The sequence below is a fragment of the Gobius niger genome, assembly GCF_951799975.1.
Source record: "Gobius niger genome assembly, chromosome: 11".
Classification (NCBI taxonomy): Eukaryota; Metazoa; Chordata; class Actinopteri; order Gobiiformes; family Gobiidae; genus Gobius; species Gobius niger.
Window position 1 is genome coordinate 23,257,763 of NC_136862.1, and position 15,432 is coordinate 23,273,194.

The following is a 15,432-nucleotide window of genomic DNA, read 5'->3' on the forward strand; positions in this document are numbered from 1 at the left end:
CGTCAGATGAGGTGGCGTATTGGATGAAAAATGTCTGTTTGCCCGTCCATTTGCCGTGGTAGTGATGGATGCGTTACCAGACCGCGCAAGCGTCCCTCCCCAGCCTGTTTGCCGCGCCGCTGTCTGGAGGCGTGACCCGCGGCTCAGCCTTTATTGTCTGTGTCATCTCCGCTTTGTTTCTCATGGCTCTGTCACTTTGTTATCTGCTTTATCACAGCCATTTCTCATCTCCCTCTTCTTCTTCGAGAGTTGTGTGTTAGCTCATGCTCTGACACAGGGAGGTGCGAAACAGGTGCAACCGAGTAAACGGCGTGTGACGTCATGTGGAAGTTGATATTGCAAAGATTCATCACCCTCAATGTCAAGATGGCCATATCCACTTCATCTTCGGAGTTAAAGACGGTTATCTGCTCGAACACAACTGCATTGGTCAATAAGTATTCGGTTTGCACTGGGTACGGCCACAGGAAATCCTCTTCATAATAAACACCAGCAGGCTTCTGTCATTATTGCATATATATATTTATATGCAAACTTTACTTCGATTGGTTTCTGAAGAAAAGGTTTCAAAAATAATGTGGGGATTCTAGTTTGTTGGACCAGGAAGGTTGTGAATAGGGCTGCCTGAGATAGACACATTTATCACAAACTCAGTTCAGTTTTAGTTAACCCCTAAACCCCCACTGTAACCGTCAAAAATCCTGAAATATCCCTTTAACCCAGCACATTTTCTTCATTACCCAAATCTAAAAGCTTCTTCACCTGAGTTTAGAGCCTATTATAGACCAATGTAACGGATCATTTGAAAGCTATGGCCGACAAAACTCACCTATTCTTCCTTGTTCCTTTTTGTTGTCAATTTTAAGTCGTTTTTGTTGCGTTTTTGTCCTTTTTCGTAGCTTTTTGAAAACGTGACGAAAATGGCGAACATGTGACAACAAAAACGAGGAAGGAGCCGAGGCCTTATCTTTCAAATGAGGCGTTACACTGGCCTATAGGCTGTAAACTCTCAGGTCAAGAGGCTTTTAGATTTGGGTAATGAAGAAAATGTGCTTGGTTAAAGGGATATTTCAGGATTTTTGACATAGGGCCTCCTTTCCTAGTTATCATACCCAGTGCTATTGATTTCTGGAGATTTTTTTTTTTCATTATTATTCATGCAGCCCATATAATTGAGTCCTTATAAAAGAGTTTAGAGGTGCTAGGCTAGTGCTAGGCTAGTGCTAGGCTAGCGCATGTCTATACTAACTAGAAGCCTGCATTAAAAACAGTCTGACCGAGGCACAATGAACCTGAGGCCAATCACTTATAACGCTAGACTACCCATATGAATGTCTGTGTTGACTGAATCATTTTTGAAATATAACCATTTTGCATTTAAAAGTACTTATATTTGAGCAGCATCAGCTTCCTGGTTGTAAGCTACACAGCGGCGGAGTGATCTGCTAGGTTACCGGATCGACAGTAGTTTGTTTACCTGCGACCGCCATTACTCCACGTGGAATTCACAAAGGAGCTTTCTACAAAACAGATATAGCAACGTTTGGAGGACGACCCCATGATTTTGAAGAGGTTTTTAATGCAGGCTACTAGTTACCATAGACATGTGCTAGCCTAGCACTAGCCTAGCACCACTAAACTCTTTAAAGGGGTGTATTATGCAAAAATCGACTTTTTCAAGCTTTATATCATGTCATTATGTCATTCCCTCATTAAAAACATGCCTGAAGTGTTGCCTTGGCACATTCACGTATTTTGGAGTAATCTGTAAAAACTCTGATGGCAGCCATTTTAGGGATAGAGTCCTACTAGGAACGCCCCCACCTCCTGGAGACGCCTCCGAGCTTTCGTCACCAGCCGAGTAACCAATCACTGCTCCTCAGCAGAACCCCCTCCCCACTGATGCCACAGACAGCATGTGGAGGGGGCGTGTCGGAAAGGGTCAGAGGTTCTTAAAGAGACAGAGGCCTATTTCAAGACATTCACTACAGCCATTTTGAGAGAACAATTTTATACAAGGCAGTTATTCTAATTTACTGAATTTCCAGACCAACAGAAGGTTTGGTCATCATTGTAGTGTGCTATAGACTGGTGCTATGTGATTGAAAAAAGCATAATACCCCCTCTTTAAATATAAGGACATTACTAAAATAATATCGTTATCGTTCACAGCCGTATCACAGGTTGCTTCAATATGGTTCGGCCCTAGTTGTGAATATCTTTTCTTCTTCTTCTGCTCCAACTGAATTCCATTCGAAGCGGCCCGTCCCGGCAGTTGGAACGCCCTGTGAAGTAAATGAATTTGCATAATCGCGCGTATCCCTCTGGACAACGTGGCGCAGGACATTATTTTAAAGACAGCGGGGAAATGATGATTGCCTAAGTGCTGTTAAAATAGTTCTATTGTCCCGGAGAGTGCTTTCTTTTTTTATTACCCGGTGGCACAGCTTTATTTTACAGTCATGGTCAAAAAGGACCTCCTCCCAAATGGAAACTGCGAGACATTCAGTGGTATCTAAAAATAACATCCAAAAATTTTGCTCAGTTGTTGTCTTCCCCATGAATGTAAAACGGCCAGTTGGAAAAGAACAGGTTCTTCTGATACTTTGTAAAGCCATATAGTTCTGTATCTTCTATCTATAGTTTTTGGAGGCTCACTGTGCAGAAGCCTCATGGGGAGTCGGAGGAAGCATCGGCAGATATGAGTGCACTTGCCCCATACACAGAGTATTGACCACAGATGCAGCGTTGGAAGAAGAGCTGCCATGTTTGGAGATGTCAAACTCTGGCATTAACCTTTAAAAAGATCACCGTGCTCTTCCATATTACAATATCCCCCAGCGCAGTCCGAGACAACCCCCTTAGGTCTCGATGCAGTATTTATCAAACCATAATCACAATATAATCCTATCAGGTGGAAATATTGCAGTAGAAAAGTGCGTCATGTATATATGCAGGGTGGTGTGTGTTATCCAGGCAACCTCAGTGGGTTTACTGCAGATTATGAATAATGGAGAAAGGTCGAGATAGATTTTTAATGGATTTCTACGGTGCACGGCCGCACCAGCATCAACAAGGATTTTTCAAGAAATTGCTGGTTCAGAAAGGCCAAGGGGAATGGGGCAACTGCAGACGCTGCCTTCAATTCAATACATTACATTTTAGTATCGGGCAACAATTAGCATGCAGGACCTCGATATTTCATCTTGATTCGGAGTGGCTGTCTGTTCCATCTACACCTCGACTCACATTTTTTGCAGTTGGCGTGTCCTTGGGAAAGTAACTTTACAGGCAGCACACGGCGGTTACACCAACACCTCTACTCCAGTCACTTTTGTTTCCGTCATGTTAGTGTTGAGTTTCATCGAAATGAAAGTGGAAGAAAGCAGCAATGCTCCACACGCAGAGGCAGATGTATATCTATTAAAACTAGATATAATCTCATTTGCTGTTAACTCTATGGCACAGTTAATCCGACTAATCCACGTCATGTTCTTGAATGCAATGACCTAAATCTGAGTGCGAACTTCTGCTGCTTTGTTTGGTATATCATCTCTTTGCTGAAACATACTGTCATATTGCTTTTTTTTCCTGATTTTTTTTTCTTCCACCAATCTTTAAAGCGCAGAGTCAAAGCCGTTCCTTTTCAGGCCGTGATGTGCAGAGTAATCCTCTCTATATAATACGTCGTTTCATGTTTTGCCATTGAGAAACCAGTCAAACGCCTCTTAATCAGTCGCTCGCTGACTGTCGATTCCCAAAACAGCGGTTTCTTTTAATGCCCACCGCTTTGTGAAGAGGAGAAAAAGTCGAATTTAGTGCCAACAGTGTCAACAGCAGCTAATGCTTGAAGTCCCGTCCCCCGTGTAAAACAGACACTTAGCGGCGTGTCCCTGTCCACTCCCATAAACATGATGGATACCAATGATCTGCAGTAATTGATCCAAACATTAAGCGGTGCCGATAGATCCCTTGATGAGCAAGTCACTACTACAAGTAAAAAGGTGAGGATATGCAGAGGAGAAAACAAATTCATTCTTTTACCATGGTAGTTATTATTGATTTTGTAATATCCACATTGAAAGAAGCCACAATATATCGTGAAATCACTGAGGTCGTCTAACTGATTGAGAGGTACACATCCTATAACTGCCCAAACCCAAAACCCTCATCATTACCGCAAAAATAAATATGGAATTTCACTGTTTTTTCTCATATATCCTGCAGCCTTATATCTTATATTGCTACTACTCAACTCGTGTACAGATGCAAATGAAGCTTCTGCAAAACCTCCACAATTCCTCACTTCTACTTAAATTAGTGTTGAAACTACAAGCCTTTAATGCCAGTGATGTTGACAGTGCCAATTTTACAAAATACATTTAGAACTTCTAGATTTATTTTGAAAAAGTCAGAAACTCTCCTGGAGTTTAAAATACACATAAAAGCTACAATGTTAAAAAAGTATGAAGTATTTGGACATGAATAATGTGGGATATTTGATTTGAACAAACATGAATACAACGGTTTGTTTCTTTTTGACCATTTGTAAACATTCAAGAATACGAAGGTTCTGTATTTTATATATTGAAAAAACTGAATATAGAATACAAAAACATCTGTTAATACTGTAAATATATATATATATATGTATACATAAGACTGTAAATATATGTATGTAGACATAGATACATACCATCTTCCAAAGGACAACAGTGTGAAGTATAAAGTGTGAAGTAACAAAAGGGGCAGATATTATAAGACTTGTTCTTCTCCTCTGTTCCGTTTCATTCATACTGTGTTGGCTTGGCGGTTTAATTGTGATTGCATAACATAACTTTTGAATGAAATAAATAAAAAAAATGAAAAAAAAATGAAATGAAATGAATTTTTTATTTAAATTTCCTATTTTTCCTAATATGTTTGTAGCATCCAAATTCTTCACAGAAATGCTAGAAAAGTCAGGTATAGTGCCTTTAAGATAAAGAGGCCTCACCTGCAAAAAAAAAAACTTTAGCTCTAATGGGTTTTTATTTATAGAACTTATAAAAGCATTTTGAATTCAATAACAAAATAAAAAGCCTGCTTACTTCCTAAAAGATAATGTTGTTGTCTCTTATCTTTGCTGCTTTCCTTTAAAACAAGAACTGCTGAATCCCACAATCGTATAGCGCGGCTTGTGACAGACAGTACCATTTTGTGCGACGCTGTCCTTCGCACTTCATTTGCATAATTCTAATTAAAGGCTTTTTTTTCCCTTGATGAAACCCAATCAGGCCATGAGTGAAAAGTAGACGGAAACAAATCCTTTTATATGGTAATCAACTTGTGACAAATTACGGCTGGAAAATGAATCTGTCAAACATACACACAAACGGCCGCGTTTGACCGAGAAACCACTGCGCTATCTCCCATCATTTCAAGATTATTTATATTAAGCGTTATTCACAGAGCAGTGGACTCGGCCTGTCCGTGAACAACAACGCTGAGAAAATTGCAACGCCGAGTTCGGTTTCAAATCTGAATAATGTTTTTGTTTGCGACGCGTGGCTTGATCTGCAATGCTTCATGACCTCTGTGCTGCGGGGAATGTTTCAAAGTGTGATTCATGAAGGAAAATGATTCAATTTGTTTGTAGCCAAGGTGAGATACATGAAGTAAACAGGAGGAAATATTGTAGCAAATGAAGGACTAATTGATTCGTTTGGCTGGTGGTGGATCAATACGGGCTGCTGTCAGGGAGACAAATGTGTGTGATGTGTGAATTTGTCGTTTCTCAAACTATAGCGTAGAGTCAATGCAATTCTAGTCAGACATTTTGTTCTAATTGCATGTTTTAAAATACAGTGCTGTGAGAATAAACACTAATTTACTGAGGTAAAAATGGATTACATTACCTTCACAAACTGGAATGCATCCAGGGAGTTTTACAAATAATAAGCAGCTGGATCTTCTAGACTCAAAAACATGGGTTCACTGTGCACTTTTGTTAAGTGTGACATCACATAATAACAAAGCAATTTCTGGATCCATAGAGCTCAACAGTCCCACCCACTCCCGGTCATGTGTCGGGGTCCCACATAAAAATCCCATGTATTATTAGCATTGACTTTTCGAAAAAGTTAATCATTAAAGAGGGGGTATTATGCTTTTTTCAATCACATAGCACCAGTCTATATCACACTGCAATGATGACCAAACCTTCTGTTGGTCTGTAAATGCAGTAAATTAGAATAACTGCCTTGTATAAAATTGCTCTTTCAAAATGGCTGTAGTGAATGTCTTGAAATAGGCTTCTGTCTCTTTAAGAACCTCTGACCCTTTCCGACACCCCCCCTCCACACGCTGTCTGTGGCATCAGTGGGGAGGGGGTTCTGCTGAGGAGCAGTGATTGGTTACTCGGCTGGTGACGAAAGCTCGGAGGCGTCTCCAGGAGGTGGGGGCGTTCCTAGTAGGACTCTATCCCTAAAATGGCTGCCATCAGAGTTTTTACAGATTAGTCAAAAATACGTGAATGTGCCATGGCAACACTTCAGACATGTTTTTAATGAGGGAGTGACTTAATAACATGATGTAAAGCTTGAAAAAGTCGATTTTGCATAATACCCCCCCTTTAAGAGTTTAACATCGCGGCGCTGGCTAATCAGCTATGTGCTAACTCATGGACATGAAGCATACAAGGTCAAATTGAAGATTTGTCTACACCTTTATAAACTGCAAAATTTTGTCGTGTTTTCAAGTATTGTTTGTTTCTTTCTTGTAAAATACCCGTGCAAGTGTTGGTCGTTAGCACATAGCTGATTAGCCGGCATCGCGCCATTAAACTCTTAATAATTGACTTTTTTTGAAAAAGTCAGTGCTAAAAATACATGGGATTTTTTGAGTCGGACCCCGACACGTGACCGGGTGGGGCTGTGGAGCTCTATACTGCACAAAGCTCCATAGACAAATCAAAATCAGCGACTTTATCTTAAAGTGATGGTCTGTAGGATTGCAAAGTCAGGAGAGAGTGAGAGGGAACTTTGAAACAATCAAGTTCCTCCCCTCCTGATTAGCCACTCCTAGTTTGCAACATGAGGAGAGCGAGAACAAGCTTTCAAAAGTAAGCGATCAAGCTCCCTCCCCTTTCCTCCTGACTGGACCGGACAGGCCGGTTCACAGGAAAGCTCGTCTCATTGGTCAAAGTGATGGCCCGGGGATTGTAATTATTTGCTGAAATCAGAGGGACTTTAGAAAAAGATATTATTATTTCTTACTTACGCATTTCAGATCCTGACCCTCAATTATAAGCAATGTATTCAATTTATAAAACATTTAAACTTACTGACCATCACTTTAATATTCTTGTGAATTAACAACAAATGAAAGCCAGAAAACTGTTTTGCACTTCCTGTCCACATTTGAACATAAATTAGAGCTAAAATATGATTTAAAAAAATAACATTTAAATAAACATCAAGCCGAGCGAAGTGTGTTTCAGATGGTAGTGCAATTTGAATGTTAGCTTTGAATTATTATATTATTATATTGTATTTACATCCTGAGTAAAGTTTCCTGTTGTTTGTAATTATCCAACACGCACTCTTTCATTTATTTATTTCAACAAAACACGGCGAACTCTCCATAAGAATCAAACGCAGACATGATCAGGTTTACTGGAGAGAGTGTGGATTTTGATTCGGATAATTCTATGACCGATGAAAATCTAGTCCTGAAGTGAGGTTTGACACCGACTGACTCCTCATCCATCTCTCTGTATGTCTTTATCGCTGTGACACTGACCGAAGTTTGTCCCTCGCAGGTTACCATACTGATCATCCTTGCCCTGGCCTTCCTCGCCTGCATCGTTTTCCTGGTGGTTTATAAAGCCTTCACCTACGACCACGCCTGCCCAGATGGATTCATATACAAGGTACGGCACTCTTGTCAAAAGCGCTGCCTCCTTAGTGTGATTTATGGACAAAAACATACACTCTTTGAAATGTAATAGCGCGTCAATAAAGGGGAGTGCGGCTGCGATAACAAAGTGTCAAAGCTATTGGTCATGCATTTAACAGTGCATGGTTAGAAGTGCAGTGTGTACATTTTTTTAATAGCAACTGGTGGTAAAAGGGCACGTTGCAATTCCATAATTTATCACGCGTTGAAACAGCTCAGGTAATGTAGCTGCCTATGAAGTAGAAAAGTGGTTCTCAACCTCTGATCCTTGACGCCCCTCTGCTTGTACTGGAAACAGGCCATCGCAGTTATTTAATAGACTAGTGTTTCTTGGGTCTTGGAAAATCATTTTGATGTGTCACAGCTCTCTTTTACAGAAATGTACCTTGTTTTGCTTCTAGATCAAATGAAAGTTTGCAAGCGCCTCTAGCAGTGTGTACATCAAGGTTGCAAAATACGGCCTCTCTCTCATACGGCATGTTTCCATTACTAGATGGGTAAAGCACGCTTCAATGAATAAAATTCAGTTGGTCGAGCGCAGTGTTTTTTAAACAGTTGCCTCTATGGGTGGGAACCGCTGGATTTGGTGCGATACACCGATACATCGATACTTCAATAATCGATATATTGCACAACAATAATCTCCGATGCATCAGGTTAACATACTACATATTATTCATCATTTACGTTTGTTTCCATGTGCTTTGTGACCCTTTTTCTTAAGTCAATAAGTGACAAAAATTATTCCTGACTGAAAATAGTAATTGATCTGTCATTCTGTGGCATTCGTTCATTTACATTTAAATAAACAAGAAACCGCAGACCTACTTCAAAAGGAATAAATCACTCCCATCTTATTTATAGTTTAAAAACTATCATCAAAAGCAAAGTATTTGTGTTTGGTCCAAGGGCTTAACATTGTGGTGCTGCCCCCTACTGTTCTGACTGAATTCTTAATCATTATTGGCCTCTATTGACTGAACACTGTGAAGCACTGCTGCCTCATTAATATGCACGATGTCACTCATTAATATGCACGATGTCCTCAAAAGAATCGATATCGGGATAAAAAGTATCGGAATAAAAAGTATCGATATATCGTTCCGCAAAATATTGTGATATGTCAGAAAATCGATATATTGTCACACTCCTAGTTTGATGGTCAGTTTGATTGTTGTTTGTGATTTGTTTTTTGGGATGGCCGTCATTTACTAATATTTCAGACAAGGCACATCACAGGGACTCAATGTGCTCTACAATACAAGAACCACAATAATATTGAAAGTAGTTATAAATAATAAAAAGCAATATATAACAAAACATGAACATGAAGCCAAGACAAACATGCATCAGATTACATATTATGTTAAAATAGCAGCTGAAGGTACTATCTCCCTGTCTGGTCCTCTTGGTTCCTTATTTTATATTTTCCTCCAAATACAATCACATCATCCAACACCTCTCCATTGGCTCCTGGTCCGTTTATTTCCACAGTGATTTTTGTTTGGAAGTTTGTTTTAAAGCCCTCAATGGACACATACCTGCCTGAGCATCCCGCGACTCTCCTTCATTTTATGTTCTTCTTGTGTTCCTTGATATAAAGCCCTTTGGCTGTAGTAAAGTGCTCTTCAAATAAAGTTAAATGGTTTGATTTTATATCTCGCGGTGGCAACATCTGAGCAAAAGCATCCTTTGATAAGTTGAGAAGAAGTTTAAAGAAGGAGTTGTCATTAATCATAAGCCAGATCCCACGTTGCCTCCTTTGCTGTAACTAGGGTGGAATGAGACTCGTGCGGCCCTTCCATAAAACACGTTCCCATCCGCTTGTCATTCGCGTATAATGGCGAACAATAAACCTGCCACCGTGCCCTTGAGCAGCGCGCCCTTCAGCTTCTCCCAGAGCTGACTCTCTCTCTCTCTCTCTCTCTGCCGTCTAAATACAGAGACAGCCTTTCCTATGGGAAACCAAAACACACACCACCTGCCCCACTTTTACTTTTGTAACTTTAGGCGAAATTTGACAGGCAAACATTAATCAATAGGATTAGCGGTTTTACGTTTTTCAGCGCATAACATTCAATCTATAATTGTAGCATTTGCTGGAGGTGAAATTATCTCAAAGACTGTATCAATTATCTCTGAAGTAGTCTGGCAATATAGGATGTTCACATACTGGCTTTATGTTTATTGATTTTATTCAACCAGGTAGATCAGTTAATTGTAGGTAATAGTGGCAGTTTAATTACATGCATATTGTGTAATGATAGGAAATATTCTCATCTTTTATTGACTTTTACTACACACGTCCTTCCTGTGAGCACTTAAAGGTCTTACATTATGAATAACATTGTGCACACTGCAGCCGTACACCGCAGTGTTGCCTGGCGTTTTAAGTTTGCGAGACGGACTGAATATGGCTCACAGAAACGAATGAAACAAAAGACCACCCCATGCAGGACATCATAAAAAGCTTACAGTTTATTTTGCACGATATAGGAACTTTAGGAAGTGTTTTGTACACATAGGTTTATTGAGGACATGTTTTTTGGACAATAAAAGTGGTAAGGTGTTAAGCTCAGGGGCTAATAGTGGTGCTTGGTAGTGCCTCCTGTTTTGCAATTCTAATCACTTTTACAACAGTGTTTTAGTGTCTTAGAGGTGTCTTAGAGGTAATGAGAAGCTCACACCTTTTCATTCAAGGTAACCTCGGTTCCCCACTTTACAAGTTAAATTACTGGGCTTTTTGCGTTTCAAGCTCAACAGCACTTACCCCTGGGGTCACCTTGTCCTGCCTGTCTCTAGTCTTTTCAGGTGGAATATATTTTCTCTGTACTTTCTGAGGCCTCCTTCCTCTGCTTGGGCTCGAGTGCTGTCTTTAAGGCTATCATTAGCGGTGTAGAGGTGAGAACACATATTCAACCACATCGGCAAAGGCAAAAAAGCACTTTTCAAGGCCATGCACCTTCTCAGTGCTCTAATCCCAACCATCCAGCAGCGATACGGCAGCGGAGTCCCCCCTTCTGCAAAGAGAGCAATGAAAAAATATTGATTTGTCCTCCAGGTTTCCTCTCTAAGCGGCGCTAAGCTGCAGAGGTGCCTATAGCTCTGATAAAACAACATATAAACAGTTGGAAGGTTCAGGCTCCCGCTGACCTTCACAAGATGCTGTTTCTGTCAAAGCTACGCTGTTGATAATTCGTCAGCAGTTTGTGCGCAGGTCTGTGGTAGGCAGATATCAAGTGAGGAAAGTGCAATTTAAACACTTTACGCAGCCTCTTAGCAGCAGAGCGCTTACACTTACAGGCAAAGATTAAAGCTTGCGGTATGTAAAAGGACATAGCTTGGGAAAGATGGAAAGACAAACAAAAAGGCTCTTTGAAATTGAGTTTTGTCACGCCATCCTTTTACTGGAGATGTGATTTTTGTTAGAGATGCACCGATCCAGCTTATTTGCTACCAATGCTGGGGCTAGAGTATCTGCTGATATCCGATATTTACCGATAAAAAGTGTTTTTCTCTGAGTGAAAAATTTGATTAACTCATGTCCATTGTAAGATCAATAAAGTCATATTCTATTGTCATGTTACAGATCAATTACCGATTATACCTGTTGATAAACACTTAACATGGATGACTTTTCTACACTCAATATCCTTGGGTATATGACTGGCTCACATGAAGTGATCTGATCATTACAAATATAAACTAAAATACCAACACTAGGCTTCAGCAGTGGTTATTTTATTTTGTTAGGCTACTTTAGGTATTTCTATCATAGTTTCTGACTCAGCCTTGATTAGTTTTCATTAGCATTATGATGCTCCCGCGAGCTTTAGCATGCTATTGCTAACCAGAAATGTTTGCGCCACGATCAAAAATACATTAGCAGTTAAAACTAACGAAGCGTTTGAATTCTCCAGGTTCTTAGCTTTACAATGACCTACAGGATGCCCATATTCACTTAGATTTAAGTGGTAAAAGTTGTGTTTTTAAGGCATTGAGAGACAAAACTGTTCGGTTCAGTATCGGATATTTGCAGCCGATACCCAATATTGTATTTTTTCCAGTGTCGGCCCCGATATCCGATACCAGTATCGGATCGGTGCATCACCAACTTTTGTGCCATGTTTGAAGCTGTTAGCATACATTTCCATAGACTAACATTAGCTACTAACATTATAAAAAGTGGAGAAAAAAGCCGTGGAACAACTCCGTTAGCTGCTGAGTTACTGCTGGTAAATACATCTAACTTACTATTAACTATTTTAACTTTAAATATCTCCATTAGTTTATAATTGCTGCTAATCCCATGATGCTTAGCGACATGACATCACATTCCTGAACACTATTGGTCTCCTTCTCAAGAGCTCATTTGCTCATTCCTGTCCAGGTGTAAGCATTATTGTTATTACCTTGAATGTCGTATTTGTACACAGGGGAAAGTGAAGCGGGTGTGCTACATCAAACGAGAGTCGTTGTACTTTACTCAAATATTAGCCTCCCCGGGGTAAAGCAAATGTAGCCTAAGCACTGCTGCTAAAATCTTACCTGTCTCTCGCTCTCATCCTCAGCACAAGCGGTGTATCCCAGCGTCCCTCGAGGCCTACTACGCCGCCCAGGACGCCAACTCCAGGGGCCGCTTCTACACGGTGATCAGCCACTACAGCATGGCCAAGCAGACCACCTCGCACTCCGTCTCCCCCTGGCTGCCGCTCGGGAGAGCAGCGGGCGGCAATCACGAGCCCAAGCCCCCCAGCGGAGAGGGCCACTGAGTTAGCTCGAGCGCTAACAATGCTAACACACATCTAGACACAGTTAGGTTTAGGACAGAAACACATGGACACAGTAGCTACAGAGGAGTTAGGGCGGGACGTGCATGCAGCCATTAACATCTGACTAGTTTTTCAGTAATCATGAACGAGTGCGCCGTCAATAAACAGATGAATTGTGTAAAAGTGAATTTATTTTAGTATTTTATTACAAAGTTAAAGGCATTTCACATTTTGATTCAATACATGCAGTAAAATGATAGACAAAAGCGCGATCTCATCGGACTAGATTGTTGGATAATAGATGTAGTGCGGTTAAACAATGCTTGAAATATTTGCATTGAATTAATATGAAGCATGCGTTTCACTTTTTTATCAAATTTGCTAAATAGATTTGAATTTTCTCACAATATTCTGATTTCCTGACGTGCATCTATACTTGGGATTGCAATAGTGTTGGATATAACTCACTGGTCATAACAACCTTATTTATTTTATTTATTGACTGCCATGATGTATTTATTTTTACTGTTTAATATGGATGTTTTGTATGTTGATATCAGCCAAACGTTTGTACAATTTCACATGAAGATGCTTGGATACAGTTTGTGAATATACATATATTATGATTATTTTGGTCTTCTCATTGTCTGAGGATTTCTAAACTGAGCTGGCTTTTCCAGCTAGCTCATGTCAGTGTCGCTGTGCATTTGAAAGCAGAAATCCCCCGGTGACCCGCGCTGTACATAGCTCAAAAAGATCGTTTCCTGTGCGTATGCTTCGTAGTGGTTTCTTCCTTTCCCCCTTATCGACGTGAGTACATGCACTTATAGCTTTTAGCAGTTTTGTAGCTCAATGATGTGTACAGTGAAAGCAGATTAACACGCCGTGGGAAAGAGACGTACATATGACTGTTTGACAAACTCTTTTTCAGCTTTTTTTATGTTCAGTTTGTAAGATTTGACCGAGTTTTAGGGCCACACAATGAACTGGAAACATCTGTTATAATATTTAAGTCATCTGTCAATAGTCTGAAGGAATATAGGGGCTCTTTTGGTACATATCAAGATCCATGGGAGACAATATTTTAATTAAAAGTTTAGATGAGTGTTCATACAAAAGCCGTGGCCCTAAACCTCTGTCATAGACACTATCTGCTGTAGACTTTAGTCCAGTACTGTCCCCGCCTGGTTTCTCTTGTTTGTTGTCAGCTTTGATCAGATATCGTGACGTTGTTCGTTGATATGTAGCGATAGCCCGATGTATTATCAGTGTGCCCCTTTATTTTCTCAGTTTGACTTGAGAATAAAACAGTTGTGCTCCGTGCCGCTGCGTCTCTCTGTCTGATTGAACTAGAGCCGTCTTTAGCGAAAATGCCTCCAGCAGCAAAGTGAGTGACAGGGACAGACTTTTATGCAGATTATTCAGATGTTCACAGCGCTCACGTTCACTCAGAGGGACAGAGGGACAGACTCTACAAGCTGCTGGGGGGAAGGAAAAAAAGGCTGTCTCTACAATAATTTGCATATAAATCATGAAATATGAAAATGTGATGGTTGCTACTTGAAGGAATTAGCATGGTTGACTCACGGTCACAATTTTAGGGAAATTGTACTTTCTTAAGGAAAAAAACAAAACATTAACCTTTAAAATTTCTCAATATATTGTTTTTACTGGAAGTACTTTTGAAAGTGGAAACTCTTATGGTACGGTATGCTTTTATATAACAGGGACAGTGTGTAGCAAGTACGTTGGGTAATTGGTTGGTTTGGTGATACAGACTAGGGTCAGAAGAAGCTACGTAGTAGGGCTGGGCGATAGGGCCAAAAAATAAAATCTCAATTTTTTTTACTTAGTTTGGACGAGTAGGATTTTAATCGATTTATTTGAAATAGACTTTAAAAAGTCTCCTAATCTTTCATATGAAGAAAACTGCTCAGAGTCCTGCTCATTAATATTTCATAACAACATTAACATAACATATCGCTTTATTTAAAAAATGTTATTTCTGTTTAGATATTCCTTGTCTGCTCTCCAAAGTAAACCATGAAGTTTTCAAAAGTGTTTTAGTTTCATTGTATTCGTGCCTCTGCTGTGATTGACAACCGTCTCCATAGAGACTCAAGGGAAAGGGGCGGAGTTAAATGGTCATCTCAGAGCAGTGTGAGAGAAAGGCACAGGTGCAGACCAGAGGAAAGTGGGAAACTCTGTTTTAGCGGAAGAAAACTCCACCACGTCCTCTTAAAACACAACACGCAGCCTTTGTGAAGCATCAGAAAGTCGCTGCTTCTCCGCTGGTGTCATTGCACTGAGGAGCGTCTGAAACGCTGCTAAATTGGCCGCACGCTGCATGTTGGGGGGACATGGAGCAGCGGACTCGATTTTACGATTTAGCCATTTTCCAAATCGACTGTTTTTAAAAGCATGAATTATTTGAATTAATTCGATTTACAATTGAAACTTCCACAAATACAACAACAACAATAAAAGTTCCCACAGTCCAGTAACTGACCAAGAGAGGACGGCCTCATTGGCAGAGACCTTTAACCGTTTTCAGTCACAATGAAAGGGAATAATAGTTTTTCTGCTTTGTCCTTTTAACTGCAAAGTTCATGATTAAATGTCCGTGGGCGCCCAACAGATGAACAGAACAAAGTGAATGGAAAAAGTGAAGAGGACTGGCTGTACAGCCCCTATCAAGTTACAAGTGCTCACCAACACTGAC

The 15,432-nt window shown here is 40.3% G+C and overlaps 1 protein-coding gene across 1 annotated transcript in view; it reads left to right on the top strand.

The window, feature by feature from the left end:
• Window positions 1–14,033, top strand: part of nsg2 (neuronal vesicle trafficking associated 2) — a 66,744-nt gene extending 52,711 nt beyond the window's left edge. Inside the window, exons 4-5 of the mRNA XM_079566006.1 lie at window positions 7,802–7,912; window positions 12,510–14,033. Of these exons, the coding sequence (XP_079422132.1) occupies window positions 7,802–7,912; window positions 12,510–12,710 (312 nt within the window). The 3' untranslated portion in view covers window positions 12,711–14,033. The remainder of the gene's footprint in view (window positions 1–7,801; window positions 7,913–12,509) is intronic.
• The last annotated feature ends 1,399 nt before the right edge of the window (window positions 14,034–15,432 follow it).